The sequence below is a fragment of the Elaeis guineensis genome, chromosome 8, assembly GCF_000442705.2.
Source record: "Elaeis guineensis isolate ETL-2024a chromosome 8, EG11, whole genome shotgun sequence".
NCBI classification, from domain to species: Eukaryota; Viridiplantae; Streptophyta; class Magnoliopsida; order Arecales; family Arecaceae; genus Elaeis; species Elaeis guineensis.
The window spans coordinates 21638864-21656619 of NC_026000.2; the positions used below are offsets into that span (position 1 = coordinate 21638864).

Consider the following 17756-nt stretch of genomic DNA (forward strand, 5'->3'; position numbering starts at 1 on the left):
GAGGTGGATGGTGTCCGCGACCGCTTCTCCTTCCTCGCTTGCTCCAGCTGGGAAGGAGAGGGACGCCGAGACCAGCAGGTGTCACGTTGTGGCCGCCTCCCCCCTTCTCGGTGGGAGTGATGAGACGGCTGCTCTTGAGGAGGAGACGGAAGTTGACGCAGATGTTGGTGGCTGCTTCTGGACGGCATAGGGGCACCGTCGGTTGTTCTGTCGGTAGTTGCGGTAACTGGGTCGGTTGTTATTGGAAGTTTTTGACCGCGTCCGTCAGAACGATCATTTGCCACATGATCACCGTGATCTATATCTCCGTGGTCACCACAGGATGTGGAGAGCTGGATTCCACCATGGAGGATGAAGGAGGGGCTTTTTCCCGACAGGAAGAGCGCCTCGTCGATCCTGTAGCTCTCGATCGCTGAGCCCTAATTTTTGTCATCTCGAGAGATTTTTCAAGCTCTATGAAGTACGAGCTAACCCTCCTACCTGGCGCGCTAAATCTGTTGCGGCCAATCCCCTCGTCGCCTGATCGTCGGGAACGAGCACCTGCAAAGAAAGTCCTCACTGATCGGAGATGCCTCCGGCAGGGACCCTCCGATGCTCAAGTCAGAGAGGAGACTAGGCAACAGTGAAAAGAACCAGGGGCTCAGCTTGAGAAAGCTTAAGAGAGCTTGAGAAAGCTTACCAAAACTGTTGCCTTACCCCGTTTTATAGTAGAATACGGTATGGTCCCGTCATTAATGGTGCAGACAATTGGGGAGTTGTCAAATCGCTTGGGGCTGTCAAATCGACGTGGGTTGTCAGGTCATCAGAATTAACCCATGTCCTTGGCAGGACAATGTCCCAGGGCGGTCGCACAGCATGTCTTTGACAGGACAACAGCCCATAGCGGTTGTACGACGTTTGGACGGGCTGGCCGACTATATGTCGGTATTCGACTGTCGGGACGTCGGGTGATCATTCGAAAACACCGTCGGCTGATCTGGTGCCTTGTGAAAGTCGGACGTCGGCTGCCATCCCCGACAGTGAATCGGTGATATGGGTTCGGCCGTTCGGTCGGTTGGAAACAGTATTGGTCTGTTCAGCCGGATATCGTCGGCAGTTATTGTCGGAGTCGTCTGTCCGTCCGGTGGATAGAGTCAGACGTCGGTCGAATTATTTCGAAGATAAATCGACATATAGGGGTCAATTGGTATATCCCAATGCAATGAATGATCTACGCATCTATACTCAAATGATGACAGCATGCATGCAATTCATGAGAGAAGGCTGAGCTCACCCAATTTGTCGAAGGAAGACAAAAACCAACGTAATTACCAAGGGATTCGAGCTCATGCATGATTCTTAGAGAAAAATATAAAAAACTTAAAAAGAAAAGAAAAACCCCAGCCATTTTGTTGGGTGTCCCATCCTCTTCAGAAAAATTGGCGTTACCCACGCATGGATTTTTCCATTCCCAAGCCCATGAGATGTTTCAATACCGGAGGCAACTTGTTGGTGCCCCTCGTCTCGAGCCGGAGGGCGGCTCCAGAGGAATATTATCCGCCTTATCCAAACTTTATCCGCAAGGGGAATAGGAATCCAGCTGGGCGCGCACGTGTGAGACACAGACTCACGCCGGCCCTCCACCCACCGCCACGTTTCCACTACTTGCCAACAAAAATGGTCCCGGAGACCCGGCCGCCGAGCCGGATGCGCACATGCCCAAAGTGGACCCGACCTCTTTCCGCACGTGTTGGTGGTCCCCATTCCGACTTATCCATTCTTTATATTCTCTGCTCTAGTGCCGACTCCAGCGGTACCCTAATGACCGAATTACCCTCGTAACTTTGGGTCTGAAACATTGACTAATTTATTTATTTACTTATTTATTTATTTTTTCATGACGATGGCGAGGGGAGAGGATTGAGACTGCGGTCGTGGAGATCAAACTAATCGAGCGAAGCTAAATAATAAACCGCTCGTTCTTGACTCCTTACACAAGATGTATGGTGGTAAAAAAAAAGTTAAGAAAAAATATTTTTTAATTCAACAAAATTTTAGCTTATGCAATCTAGAAAACAAAATTTATTTGAAGTTTTGATACATTAATCATACTATACTCGTGCCAGATTAGTAGTATTTGGATGAGGTAGTATCCATGGATCTCTTCTAGTAAATAAATAAAAAAAAAAACTATGATGCCATTATATATAAGACAATCTAATATGAAAAAAATATTATAAAAAATGATTAAAAAAATTAGATTTGATGTAACGAAGGAAAGGAGAGCAAAAGCCAACGTCAGAATGGGGCAAGAGAGCTCTGGATTTTCCTCTCATGCTGAAAAAAAAAAAAAAATCTAAGCAAGCAAACTAGCAACTTCATCCGTACAATGGTCAAAGATTTTGAGAGACGATATTTTTCCGAGTTTTGGGTCACCGTCACAAGTCTCTAAACCAGAACCAGATCAAACCTAACGCGCAGAGAAATGCCGGAACCGCCTATGGGTAATGTCGTAATTTTACGTTCTCTGTGTCGCCACCTTCCCATTGTATTATTTATTTATTCCTATTAAAAAATAAAAATAGATGGCCTACCCCGCGGATTGCCCGTCGTTGGCTCTGCATTCCCTCTCGTTTGTCGCCGAAAGTCCAGAGATCCAATTCCTCCCACCCACCTTCTCCGATTCCGATTCTTGCCGACTTTCTTCTCGCGTTTGCCTCCGCTGTTCGATTCCTAGGATTGTGGGTTTTCTTGGATTCGTCTCCGGCGAGAGAGGAGTAATAGGAGGGGCCGATTGCGTGGAGTCGTGCTCGAGGGGTTTCGAGCGGTATGGTTCGGTTGACGAATTTCGGAAATCTTCGGCCGGAATCGGAGATGCCGAACAAGGAGGTGGCGATGGAGGCGCCGCCGCCGACGGCGGTGCCGGTGAAGTTGGAGATCGAAGACCCGTTGGATGATAAGCATGGGCCTCTCAACAAGAAATCCAAGGTTACAGCTCCTCTTCATCAGGCAAATCTCTCTCACTCCGATCTTTTATTTGGATTCAGCTGGTAGTGGTTCAAATCTCAAGTCTTGGTTATTCATCACGCTTAGCTGCTTATTATTACAATATTACTTGGTCCGATTAGAATTCATTATTGGAAACTTTTGGGGTAAGGGAAGGCAGATTCTTTTAATCCTTATTATGTTGGAATAGTTGGGAACTAATTCGGATGTTCTGTGCTTTTCTTGTATGAAAGTTGTTTTTTGGAGGTTTTGCGGTAAAGTTCTGTTTTGATGGATTGAATTCTGATAGTTATTTGCTCATCTTTTGTTTTCAGCAGTGCAAAGTGGTCGAAGAGGGTGGATGGTTTCTTTGTTTTGCTCTATGCCATGTATCCTTACTTTAAGGATACAGTCCAGTTAACAATGAAAGATCATGCCATGTGTATAGGGCAATAATTGCGGATCAATATATACTCCCTTATTTTCTTCTCTGAATGCACTGTGACTGTAATATATCCTATAAACAGACACCAAGTTTGATAGGTGTTGTAATCAGCTGACTGTTTTGATTCCTTGGTTGTGTGGCCTGTTTTAGATGTTATGTCTATTAATATTAACTATGTTGATTTTTGTTCTTGATTTAATATTTTGCAGCAGTGGAACACAAGTGCAAATATGGTCGCATCACAGGCTCTGCAATGTAATTTGCTTGATGAACCAAGTCCATTGGGTCTGCGCTTGAGGAAGAGCCCTTCTTTAGTGGATTTGATTCAGATGAGACTTTCTCAACCCAATACGAGTGGTGAGAGTTCTGATGTTGGAAAAAAGAAGGTTGCTAGGTGTATTGGTGCTTCAGCCACTACTGACAAGATGAAGGCTTCAAACTTTCCTGCTTCCCTTTTGAGAATAGGGGCTTGGGAGGTATTTAATCATCTTTATTCGGGAGCAGATACAAGTGAGGGGGCTAATATTATGTAACATGAAGATAAAAACATTAAATAGTTAAAAAACTAAATCTTGTTGTCAATGGAACAATGTACTAAAATTTATTTTAATTTCATTTGATGTTCTAGTACAGTAGAATTTGTCTATGATTAAATTTGTAATTTCAATACACTCAAGCATATAAACTCTGAGAAACTCATGTTCCACTTTATTTCAAACTCCAGCTTTTATGATATTTATAGTCAAGAATGACCAATTAAAGACATGTTGACTGTTCTATGGATATATGTTGAGAAGCAGAGAACATACTAATTATTCTATGCATATACATACCTGAAAGTTTGGGAAAAGAAAAAAATGAATAAAGTACTTCTACCTATGACATATGGTGCAAAGTGCAAACAATCTTGAAATTTGGATGCCATAAGTCATATATAGGTTCTAGGCTCGAACATGTAACATTCATAGGTGATATAAAAGAAATGTTCTGTTTGATCAGTTGATTGCATGTAAAAAGAAATCATGTGTTAATTTATGGATCTTGCATTAGGGACAATGACATGTAGTCAAATTAAAACCATCCATGAAATTTTATTTCTCAAAGTTATCCAGATGTCTATTATTTGGATCCCCATTCTTATAAACATTGCTTGTTGAAACACGTCCAGTTCATCTATTCAACGCACACACGCATGCATGCAGATGTACATACATACATCCATACATGCATGCATATATATTGTCAGATATTGATACTTGTTGAATACTAGTACCATATCCATATTTATTTTTAGTATTCTATATTATAAAATTAAAATAAGGCTTTGGATACTTCTCATGTCCACCCAAGATAGTTTCTTGATACCTCTGGTAATGGAGGTTTAGGGCTTTATTTTCTTTCGTCCTTCTTTTCTTTTTCATAAATCTTCACCTCATAATCACGAATTGTTAATTTTTTAGTTTTGATGTTGATATTATTGTATAAAGTATGGTTTGTAGGATGTGGATTTGAATGATATCTAAATGATAGATTTTATGGATGTTAATGCTATTGTATAAAGTATGAACTATGTTGTTAGTAGCCCAGTGTACTTTGTGGACAATACATACATATACACACATATATGTATATATACATATGAGTTGGACTATGCACTCTATGTTAACTTCTTGAAAAGGAGTTGATGATTCAAAATCAATGATAGACTATCCAAATTCAAGATTCAAACTGTTGAACATGATCTATACTATAAAAGATATTTCAAAACCAAAATCCATGTTATCGGTGGTCTCTAATCTAATCATAAGATAGATGCCAAAATTGATGGGTTTAATAGAATGATACCATGTTTTACTATGATCTGATTGGCAAAACATGGTGAAGTTTAAATCTGCCCATATTTTAAGATGTGTAGATCATGATCCATAAAGTGAATTTTTAATTTATGTACCTTATCATGTACTTTACCACATTAGTTTAATTGATATTGTTCATTTTTGTAACAGCTTGATGTGTAGGTTAGAGACCATCAAAATATATGAATTTGGTTTTTGGGCCTTTTTTCTTTTTTGTAATATAAAACTATAAATCATATTTAATAGTTTGGATCTTCGATTTGGATAGCTTATCATTGATGATAATATCATTAACTCTTTTTACAAGGAGTTAAAGTAAAGTGTATAGTCCAGCTGTATACACATATTCACATCCTTGCCATCAGCTAGCCTAATGTTTCAATGCTGTTTTGTGTCTGCGTTATGTACTCATCTCCTTGCTTCGGGATTTGGCATATGGTGGAGTTGTCTTAACATCCTAATAGATTATCTAGAATATAAGCATATGCACATGGACTCGTATCTATTGTCTTTAGCATTTAATTTTATATCAATGCAGAGAACCATTCAAAAACTGTTGCATCCTAATGCTGGATAAAGTTTTGAGGATCGGTTTTTTTGAGTGATATGCATTTGATGGGGTAGTCTGAAATCTAAATCAATCATTATTTTCATCTCACATGATATCGGATGAAGCCATTCATGGTCATGATGTGGGATAAGAGGAATTTTAACTGTTTTATGAAGTTTTTATTTGTTATTGTAGTCCAGGACATAATTAACTGATTTCTATTCATAAACAGTATGCATCGGCATATGAAGGTGATTTAGTAGCGAAGTGTTATTTTGCAAAACACAAGCTTGTATGGGAAATTCTTGATGGTGGTCTGAAGAGCAAGATTGAGATACAGTGGTCAGATATCACAGCTTTGAAGGCAACTTGCCCTGAAAATGGGCCAGGGACCTTGGATATAGTGGTAAGTTTACCTTGTGAACTTTTACATGGCATAAAATTGCTTCAATGCTTTCTTTTCTGCTAACATATTTCTCCTTTTCTGCTTAGTTGGCTAGGCAGCCTCTTTTCTTCAGAGAGACTAATCCACAGCCTAGGAAGCATACTCTATGGCAGGCAACTTCAGATTTCACTGGTGGGCAAGCAAGCATACACAGGTAAAGCCAGATCTTCTTATGGTATTTAATGCTTCAAAGTCCCTATTCTTGATGATGTAATTAGAAGGCTTTCATAGCTAAGCTATAGACATTTTATTACATATTTTAATGTTGTCAAATTGTGCATAAATATTCTATTCGATATGTTAATATTTTTTTCCCTCATGGTTCACCGAACAGCCTCGAATCGGACGGTTCGGGATGTGCCAAACCGTATCGACAGCTAACTGGTGTGGCTCAGACGTTCGATTCAGAATGCCGGCAAAAATGAAGTGAGAGAGAAGGAAAGAGAGGAAGAGAAAGAGAAGGGGGAGCAAAGGAGAAGAAAAGACCGACGGTGGTCGGCAGTTGCCCGTTGAGGCCTCCAGAGCTTCACGGTCCTCTGCAAAATGTGAAAAGAGAGAGAGATAGAGAGAGAGGGGAAGGGAGAGAAGAGGATTGAGGGGAAAGCGGTGGAGTGGCCATTGTGGCCACCGCACAACCCAAATCTGCCCCGTGATCGTCGTGGGTCCGAAACAAAGGCGTTCCCCTGTTTCATCGCATTTTTAACTTTTAAAAATGCGATAAACCATTGCCGACCTCACTCCTTTTCTCTCCCTTCCCCTCTCTGTCTCTTTCTACTCTCATTTCCTCCCGTGAAGGACTGCGAAGCTTGGGAGGCGTTGACGCTCTCCGAGGATTTTTGCGGTCCTCCAGTGGCCATCGCCGGCATCTCCGCTTGCCTCCCTTTCCTTCCCTCCCTCTCCCTCCTTTCTTTTTTTCTCTCTTTTCCTCCCCGGTTCATCCTTCGTTTCCGTGTTGGTTCGGGCCTAGTACAGTATGGTACATGGGCATACCGACTCATACTGCCCACCGACTGACGTGTGGTTTGATTCCAAGTCGGCAATACTTGCTTTACCTATTAGTGCCTGCATCTTTAGAGTCAAAAATGTAAGTATTTAGTTCCATTACCTCTAGGTTACTGCTGAACAGACACATGATTAATGCCTTAGCATGATATTTTGTGCATGTTGTTTCTTTCTTGCACTTATCTTGTTATCTTGAAATGACAAATCCATGGTCTCATTTTACTCCGGGGCCCCATGAAAAATGGGAGTAAAGAGAGTTATGCTAAGTGGCATTCTATGCTAGGTTACGTGAGTTTCTGTTTGGGTATTTAAATTTTATGCAAAGATGGCCAGGTCCAGATGATTTCTGCGTGATGTGAGTCTAACATAAATTACTATTAGACCTGAAATCAATCACTAAATGTGGTACATAAATAATGACATTAACATTGTTAACTATCCCATACTTGTGAGCCTCAACCATAGTAATTCTGTATGATCCAAGTTAGAAGTAAGATCACCCGCGCATGTCTTGTGATGATAATTATAGCAGCCAGTTTGGGGGTGTGTGTGTGTGTATATGTAGGTTCATTGCAATCAAAGATACAAAACACCAAAAAAGACAAACTGGAAGGAGGAGGTGACGACCATCCTGAAGAGGATGACTTGGGTGCAGCCTCACCGTCTTGACGGATGGTGCTTAAAACGGATACAGACCTCTAGTGCTGGATACTGAGTGGAGAGGAGGAGGGTGGCTGTGGGTGGAAGTGGAACAGGTTTGATGATAGGGTGGCCATAGGTGGAGCGGCATGGTGCAATCAGGCGAGAGAGGGAGAAGAGGTGTTGGGAGAGAAAAAAATTAGGGGCACAGTTTAAAACAGGCTTAAGGAATTGGCATAGAGGTGGGTTTAAGGCTACTCCAAGTAGACATGCAATAGTTATGCCCACTAAAGTAGGCATAAGGATAATTTTTGGGCATATATCTTGAATGCATAGCCTATTCCAGATATTTGCCTGGTTTGCTAAAGATGTTTGGCTGGCACAAGACCTGGAATGCTTGCACCAAACAGGGCCTTGTAGAATAAATAAGGAACTAGTCCTATAGCTTAATAGTCACTTATTGTTTTGAATCTTTTGATGGAGCTTTCTGTTATCCTTTTTATTGTCAAGTTTTTTGCTTATAATGTTTTTTAGTTCCTGATTTTTCACAATGATTTTCCATATGTATGTTGTTTTGCCAGTCTCCTAGCATTCTTCTTAAGTCAAAACTGGACTTTATCAACAAGAATAGAGAGAGAGAGAGAATAAAAAGAGTGAGTTCTGGACTTTGGCTATGTGACTTCTGTTAAAAATGTGTGGATGCAAACTTTATATGAACTGGATGGCCGTTTCTTGGACTTCTATGAGGCATTACTCAAACTGAATTGAAAATAAAAAAAGAGAAGAAGATAATACAACTGAGCAAAATCTTACCTAATCAAGGCTGGTTGATTGCCTAATTGTATTCAGGATTACATCTAATTTGGAATTCTGAAAGCCATAGACCAATTGGTCATCAAGTACTAAATTTTATAGGAATCTTTGCAGCCCATCTACTGGAGGGGCTGAAAAGTTTGCAAGTAGTCAAGTTGTGTGTTGCAAGAGAATAGAATTTAGATGCTATTGTGTTTAATTTTCTCTTACTTTTTGAGGAAAAAAAAGAACAGTGAATTCAGTGATGTATCTCCTCTCCTTTCTATATGTTTAGGCGAGATATGATAAATGGAAGGTTATTAGTAGTTTCAACATAAGATTCCTAAAGGTAATCAAATAAGCAAGTTAGTTTGTAGAACCACATTATAAAAAGAGGGAGTGAGTCTGCTTGGTAAGCTTGACAGAATTTTTATTTGAATAAAAAATGCTGATTCAATTATCCCTTTTCTTTTTAATCTTCTTTATTGATCCATTTTTCTTCTTCCTCCTGAATGCTTTCTTTTATATTTCTTACATCAACAGAGCCAATTGTTACCTGATCAGAACTTCTCTTTACAGCCCTCCTATATCGCTGCTTAACTCTCTGTGTGCTGGAAGCCTATCATATGTTTTAACTGTTAAATTATCTAATTTAAGTTCCAAAATATTAATTGCAACTTGCAGAAAATGTTAATGAAGTCTGAATTGTTGAAAGAGTGGTAAGGTATTTTGGAAATTTGTGGTTGGCCTATTTCTTTTATTTCTTTTATATAGATTTTGTTATGATGTTGAGCATGCCAGTTGTCCTTCTATATCCATATGCTTTCAGGGGCTGTTTGTTTATCTTCAATTCAATTCCATGCAATTCACAGACAGATTGCAATTGAAAATGCTGTAATTGAAATTGCAATTATGAAAGTTATTTTGTTGGATTGTTTGTAATGGAAAAAATATAGATGCAACTATAGTTGTATGGTATGGATGTATGATGCCGGAATAGATACGATAGTGTTGCAAATAATGTGGTAAGGCTGCCTCCTTGTAAAAAGTGTATTATTTACTATGAAACCATTTTGGTACTATAATAATTAGATGTGCCATTATAATTATAAATGTGCATGATATATATTATAATATAACCATGTAATTATTAATATAATAATTATATGGTTATCGTAAGAGTCATTATCTATAATATATACATAATACATTTTTAATAACAACAGTTACTATAGTAATTATATCTATAAAATAGTTTGATATTTTAATAATTAGATATTATCATAATCGTGTATACATGTATTTGTAATATGTATTATTATAATTATGAGTACTACTATATATGGATTAAAAGAAGAATTGTTGTAATACAACCATAATAATTAAATAGGTATATTATGGTAAAAACAATTATATTATTAGATAATTATTATTACTTGTAACAATAATTAATATAGTGATATTCATAATTGTTATTGTACTATTCTTAGTTTTAATAGAACATGTAATACTATTAAATTATTATTATTGTTATAACAACAGTTACTACGGTAATTATATTTATAAAATAAATTGATATTTAAATAATTAGATATATTATCATAATCATATATATTTATTTGTAATAGATATTATTATAGTTACATTATATTATATATGGACCATAATAACAATCATTATCATAAAGAATAACAATTAAATATTATATTATGGTAATAATAATATAAATAACAAATATTATAAATTTATAACAATAATATGGTATATACATTTGTACTACATCATAAAGATAATCATAGTATTTTTAAGATTCAAATAGAAAACGTAATATATTATTAAATTATTATTGGATCATTAAAACTAATTACCATAGCAACTATACCAATATAAAACAATTTGATATGCTATAATTAGATATATTGTTATATATTTATGATTTTCATGGGCTGTTTATATAATAGAAATTATTACATCTTTTCTTATTATACTATATGGATCATAAGAATCATTATGACACAACAATAATAAATAAGTAGGTATATGATGATGATGATGATGATGATGATGATGATGATGATGATATTATTAATATTAATTATATAATAAAAATCGAATATTATTTGATGTGATGTGATAATAATTATTGTATATTAGAAGTTAATATATTTAAAATATTAAAATTATAATATTAAAACTCAATGGTTGGAGAGTGGCAAGTGGAATCCTTTGAGGGTTGCAACTATGGCAAATTTTGCCTGCAAATCTGATTACAAGATTTGGACCCTCTTTTGCAATTCAAAGAAAGCTTGCAATTGCAATTATGGGCATCAAAACAGTAATTTCTGATGCCTGCAATTGAATTGCAGCATTTGCAGCTGCAACTCAATAAGTTGCTGGCAAACAAGCAGCCTCTTAGTTGATGATTACTGTTTTCTATGTTAAATGCCTATATGTGAAGCTTGACCTTGGGGGTTGGAGGGGAAGTGGGGGAGGGGGGTTATGTTTTTATTACCTTTTGCATTATTTTTGATATCCATGGAATGCAGCTTGAAATCATTGCTTGGTCTATAGAGAAGGAAGTCCTGTTTCTATGTGCCTTCTCCCCTCTTTTTTCTCATGTCTGTGTTTGACTTAATAGTGCAATTTCTTCATATGAAGTGAAGATTTTTAAATTGTAATAATAGTGAAGTTCTTGCTTTCAGGAGGCATTTTCTACAGTGCTCACAAGGCTTGTTAAGCAAGCATATTGAGAAGCTTATCCAGTGTGATCCACGTCTATATGCATTGAGTCAGCAGCTGAATATTATTTTAGAAAATCCATACTTTGAACCAAGATGCTCTGATTTTGAGGACCAAGTTGAATCTGAATGCCATGGTTTCGGTAATATAAGGGATGCTTACAGATCCCCAGTGCAAGGATTTCAAGAGTCTGGATCACCTTGTTCTGGTTCATCAATATCCACTAAGAGTGAAGCAAAGGATCCTGTTGGTAGGACAGCAGATGTTGTGGCACAGGACACTTATTCACCTAGTTCAGGTAAGCCAGTTGTACCAGTTCATAACAAGTAGGATGTGCATAAGTACATAATATGTTCATGCATTTGAATGTGATTGTTGTGTGTGTGTTGTGGTAGTTGTAATTCCTCTTGGCTTAGGTTGAAGGGGTTTTGAAAAAAAAAATAATCACATCCTTTTCATTTTTTTTTTCAAAAAGACATTGAATTACTTAATGTGTCTTACTAATGGGCAATCAAAATACTTTTTGTCTAGCTAGCATGATTTTACCAGACTAATTTTAATATGTCCTCTGAGATCATTGTCACGTGAAGTTCTGAAAGAAAGCAAACTGAAAAGACTTCCAAAAATCTTACCAAAAGATGCTGGTTTGAGTTATTGGAGTATGATGCTCAGAGACCAGTAATACTGTAGCATTCTATGATTATGATAATCTGCTACATGATGGGCATCTTGTTTTCTAAAACAGTGTCATTGTTAAATGGATTTCAGATTTTGTAGCTGGATCATTCTGGTCAATTTACCTGGTGCTAATAAAAACCTTCTTCTTAATGGTTTTTTCCAGCTCATTATCTGTGGTTTTTATTGTTTTTGACCATTACTAAAGCCATTCTGATATTACTTTTGATTCTTTATAAATCGACACTTTCCTTGCACATTTTAACGTTCCCATATTGTTTATAGTTTATATGTGAGTTGGCATGAACTGATCCTTCAGATAGGTCCATGTATGATCTTGCTTGCCATTTCAATCACCAGATGCCCAAAGCACTGAATATGTACTGAATTTTTGGTGATACAGGTGTGGAAGGAAATCTTTATATTTTTTCCCTTCAGTCCCGGCTGATAAAATCTGGTTGTTTTGAAGGCTTTAGATAGTTTGTGTGGTAGTTTCATCAGTTTATAGATATTCATTGCTTTTGTAAATTGGTACAGTATATTTCTGGAATCTAGAGTAGGTCCAGCTGATGGATATAACCCCAATTTGTGCTACAATTGTGAGGCCAAGACTATCCTGCTTTGCTATGTTGCATTGGTTTTTTACATAACTTTTATTTCAGTGGTGGACACTCGGGTGATTGAAGAGAATGCTACTAGAGAAACTGAAGAGTTCAAGGATCCTGGCCGCCACGACCGGTTCAAAGTGCCTGGAATCCAGCCATCCATGTCCATGAGCGATTTAGTAAACCATATAGGGTATTGCATTTCGGAACAGATTAATTCAGGAAATCCACTATTATATGGTGATAATCTAGCAACCAAAGATGTGCTGGAGGAGATAACCCAATACCTTCTCAGTGATTCCCAGATTTTATCTTCTTCTGATGAAAGATCCCTCATGTCAAGGGTCAATTCTCTTTGCTGTCTGATTCAGAAGGATGCTGGCACAGCTCAAAGCCTGCAGATAAACAATGGTGACAGTGCTGCAGGTGATGATGTCACAGATAATGCTTCAAAGCCAGGTTCAACATCCGAGAGGAAGCCATTGTTTGATTTTCCAGCTACTTCAAAATCAGGTTCAACATCTGAGAGGAAGCCATTATTTGACCTTCCAGCTACAGAGGAAGAGTCTAATGATGCTTCTGGCTGCAAGCAGCAAGTGAACATCTCCAGAAAAGAATCATTTGGAGAGCTGCTGATGCATCTTCCTCGCATTGCTTCATTGCCCCAGTTCTTGTTTAACATTTCCGAAGATTCTGAAAACGAGGCCAGATAATGCAACTGAAAATCTATCATGTAAAATTACATCAAGTCTCATTTTGTGCTGCACCCGTTCTCCCTTTCTCTGTAGTGTATACAGAGCAATGTAGGTAAGGTGTCAGGGTTCAAATATGGGCAATGTGATAAACTTCACATCATTCAATAATGTGGTAATTCGCTGGAGTCTTGTTTCTGTATGCTGATGTGAAAATATATCCTTTAGGAGCTTTATGTCTTCATGTAAATTTATGCTCAGAATATCAAATTAAGGTTGTGTTACTTGGATACTCCCTTTAATGCTCATGATCTGGTTTATTTCCCCATGGTAAGAAAGAGTTCTGACACTGGAGAAAGCGCATTATTGCATGGTTTATTTCACCATGGCTAGAAAGAGTTCTGACACTGGAGAAAGTGCAGGATTACTGGCACAGAAGCAGCTATCTGATGTTAGATACTTTTAATGCTCATTTCACTTGCTAATTCTAAGAACTTTGATGCGTGAATTGCAATGTCCGTACATTGGGTTGCTCTTTTAATTTCAAGAACAAAAATACTTGGTATACGACATGGGTGCGAAATTTGTTTATATTTCCTTTTTATATGCATTTTTCCAAACCCATGGATCTGCTAATTACCATAGTTGCAAGTAGTAGTTCTAAATGCTCTGTCATGCTGATTTGTATATTCAGTTATCCTGTGCTTACTGCTGCTGTTGTTCTTGTTGTGCTGCTGATGCTGCTTGCAAAGAAAATCAGCAAGAATAAGATCTTTTGAAATATCTGGGGAGCTTTCTTCCAGCTAAAATCGGATACAGTTGCAGACATGATACTGGATAAGCTATTGTAACAGTTCCTATCCATTCCTATTGTGTTTGAGTGCTTGCATAAATTACAGCGTATCTGCTGCTAGTTATGATGGTGATCTCACCAAGAGCCCAGATGTGGATTTCTTCCTATTTGGACAATTGTTCCTGCAAACAGTATGCCACGTGCGGCCGTATACACCGTTCATCATGCCATGTTTTAATAGAGGATCCTTGCTCTATCAACCAACTCAGTACACCCATGTATAGCAAGTCGACTACCTTCAAGAATCATCTTTGATAAGGTGTTTTGGTTTTTGGCATTCATCAATCATCACTGATGATTAAATTCACACATGGAGAGCACCGGGTTCATGTACAAAGTTTTGGTTCAAGCTAGGATTTGCCGCGGGCCTATACCTCGATGTACCTTAATATTCGTTATCAACATAGGAAAATTTTTAGCCAAGCTCAAGCTTGGGCCAAAGACCATGCTAACTCCTCTTATATACTAAAAACCAAATTATTTTATTGGCATTTATAGAAGTTGTTCTCTCTCATATATAAAAGATAATAACATATCAAGGTTATACGAAGTTTTCCAACTTTGATTGGCCATCAATTGGTTCACCAGAGCCGACTCAGATGTAAAGCGAAGGTTTTTGGTTGAAAAGTTAAAAGTCGTTAGAAACTTCAAAACAAGGAAAGGTTTTATATATAACAAAGTTAACAACGAAAGAAATGACAGAACCTTTGGTGCAACACGTGAACTTGGCACGAAACTGGCATAAATTCAGCAGGTTTGTGTTTGACATTCACGTTTTATTTGCAATCGAGTTGTTTTGCTTTTTGTGAATTAAATAAGTTTAATTTGGATTTATAGTCCTGATTCAATTAAATATTTTATTAAAAAAAGTATTTTATAACATGTCCTTGACACCATAACCCATTAGGACTGAAATCGGATTAGATATGGATTAGATACCAGCATATCTATATTTATCTTTGTTTTGTCTGAAGAATACAAATATGGATACGGATATTATTCAGATGCAAAAATTCATATCCATATTTGTTTTAAACGGATACTAGAAGTATGAATATAATTACAGATATAATTTAGATAATTAAATTTTTTGACTACATAATTAAAGATATTATTAAAAAATGATAAATCAAATTAATAATATATTTATATGGTTGTATATTTTTCTTAAAAATTAATAAGTACTATATAAAATTATATAAGATTACATATAAATTCGGATATTCGGATACGAATCGGATAGTTATTTATCCATATCTATATCTATTTTTGTCCGACAGATATGGATATGAATATGGATATTAGTTGGATCTTTAAATTTTTGTCCATATCCAGATTGATTCAGATACAAAAATAGATTCGAACGAATAATATTCATACCATTTTTACCCTTATAACCCATTTAGTTATCAATCGAGTATAAATCTATTGTTCTACCTAATGACTTCCCCACACGTTAAATAGTGAATTGGCACAATATAATTTAAATACAACCACATCGTTTCTAATTTTGTTATTTGTATAATAATAAATTTTAGGATATTTTAACTTACGGTCCCTCTATAGACTCATGTGTTAAGATAAGTGCCCATTAATTTGTGGCTCCTTTTCTACTCATCACCACCATGCGCCACATATGGTTAAGAGGGACGAGGAGTTAAAAAATCCCTAATCAAGTAGATTGGGTGTTAAAAGAAGGGTGTAGAGGGGCTTATTGTTAGAGTTTGGTTCACCGGGGGACCAATGAATAAGTTTTCCTAAATTTTAATGTCTTATTTATTGGAATTCATTGAGGTCTCCAATATCCAACTTTCAGTGACTTTACCAACTAAATCAGTTGGCATTCATTGTTTTATTCAAAGAGAAAGGGGAAAAAATGTTACTTTTAAGTGATCTGCTATTCGATAATTTAATTCATACTTCGAAATTTTGACGGATTAATTAAGCAGCTTAAGACTTATATTGTCATTTATGATTAAATGTTTAGAATGGAACAAGAGGCAAAACCACCCACAGGAATCACCAACAGAACTATAACGTAAACTTTTAGAGAGTAATATACCAACCTCACCAGCCAAGCGCCAAACATCCCACTCCTTTCCATTTGAAAAAGAGAAACCAAACCTCTTGGTCTGTCTTCTTCTCACATTCATCACGCTGTTCTGAACTTTTTTTTTTCTATTTCTTCAATAAAAGATCCCAATCTCACAATTCCCGAAAGTCTTTCATTGCCTCAATTCAGGGCTCAACAACTCTTCGGCCATCAGCTGGTAGATGGTAATCAGCACCTATATCCTCTCTTCCATATTTGTTTCTTTAGCTCCTTCTCATCGGTTTCAGCTCCTTGTATTGTTGTTTGATATTTTTATTTGGTTCTATTTTGGATCAAGCTTCTATGTTCTTGATGCTTTGGATGTATATTTTCATTAGATGCTTCAATAATTTTGCGCGTTCTTTTGTGTGAAAGATGATGCTTTCACCATACTTATTACATACAGAAGCTTATTTGCTTGTGATTTTCACCGATTGATTGGAAGTCGATTCTCCTAAGATGAGTTTGTGATAAGTCTTCTTTTATTGCTGCATCTAAGAACTCTGAGGCAGTCGGGAATGACCTGTTTCTCTCACCTTCTCTCTCAAAAATTTTTGCTCTTTTATCTTTCAATTTGGCTCTTGAATCTTCCATAAGATGTTTCAATTTTTTAGCGATCTGATCTGTACATGATGATGTTTTTATCTATAAAGCTGTATTTGAAATCATGTTATATATCTCTCTTTTATTATTTTATTATTTTATTATTATATTTTTTTTTTTGAGAAGGTGGCTTTGAATTACTTTTCTCAAAATAAATTTTTGGTTGAGAATTTTGGTAGCCCGCTACTTTAGCCTTCAAGAATTCTATAATCATAAGGAGTCAATTTTTGATCTAGACCATGTTTAGATATCTCTATCGTTACAGTTCTATTTGATTCTTTAATCAATTCTAGCTCTGCTTGTTCTTCATGTGTGTTTTTTATATTTTTGAAATTTGGGTTTTCATTGTTTGCTTTTCTTACTAATATCTTTTTTTTGATACTTAATATAATGTGAGAATTAAGAACTTACATGTCTAAGTTTTTTCCTTTTCAATATAGTTATCTATATCAGATATTGACAAAAAATATAACCTCAAAATCATCAATTGCCCCTCCTTTTAAGTAAATCTTCATTATTATATTTAGATAGTATTAGAGATTTTTTATATTGTTCAAATCATTTATGGTTCTTCGAATGATCTGACTACTATGTAGATACATGCTTCTGTACATGCATATTAGCCACTAGAAAACGACATATTTTGTCTAAGTTTGCATTGCAATATCTTGGTCATTTAATTGATGCCCTTAATGCGCTTCTTTTGTATTAAATGCTTTACTTTTTGATACATTAATTGTATAGCTAAAATGACAAAAATAGCTTGATGTCAACAAATAGGAGGTAGAACCATCATTTTCTGAT

The 17756-nt window shown here is 36.6% G+C and overlaps 1 protein-coding gene across 3 annotated transcripts; it reads left to right on the plus strand.

Annotated features, from left to right (window-relative positions):
• Nucleotides 1-2559: 2559 nt before the first annotated feature.
• On the plus strand, nt 2560-13732 carry LOC105049857 (uncharacterized). 3 transcript variants are annotated; one of them, XM_010929626.4, is made up of 6 exons: nt 2560-2988; nt 3619-3885; nt 6048-6221; nt 6308-6414; nt 11396-11730; nt 12770-13732. In XM_010929626.4, the coding sequence occupies exons 1-6, from the start codon at nt 2809-2811 to the stop codon at nt 13423-13425; spliced, it is 1719 nt and encodes a 572-aa protein (XP_010927928.1). In that variant the 5' UTR covers nt 2560-2808; the 3' UTR covers nt 13426-13732. The 3 variants fall into 3 exon arrangements, with proteins under 3 accessions (XP_010927928.1, XP_010927929.1, XP_019708010.1); XM_010929627.4 differs by having other exon boundaries at nt 2560-2967; XM_019852451.2 differs by lacking the exon at nt 2560-2988 and adding an exon at nt 3314-3507.
• Nucleotides 13733-17756: the final 4024 nt, after the last annotated feature.

Bases quoted from the DNA above. Each gene is read 5' to 3' on its own strand.
- LOC105049857 (XM_010929626.4), top strand. From the start codon at position 2,809: ATGGTTCGGTTGACGAATTTCGGAAATCTTCGGCCGGAATCGGAGATG. The intron at 2,989-3,618 runs GCAAATCTCTCT...AATATTTTGCAG, and splicing joins TTACAGCTCCTCTTCATCAG to CAGTGGAACACAAGTGCAAA. The intron at 6,415-11,395 runs GTAAAGCCAGAT...TCTTGCTTTCAG, and splicing joins GGGCAAGCAAGCATACACAG to GAGGCATTTTCTACAGTGCT.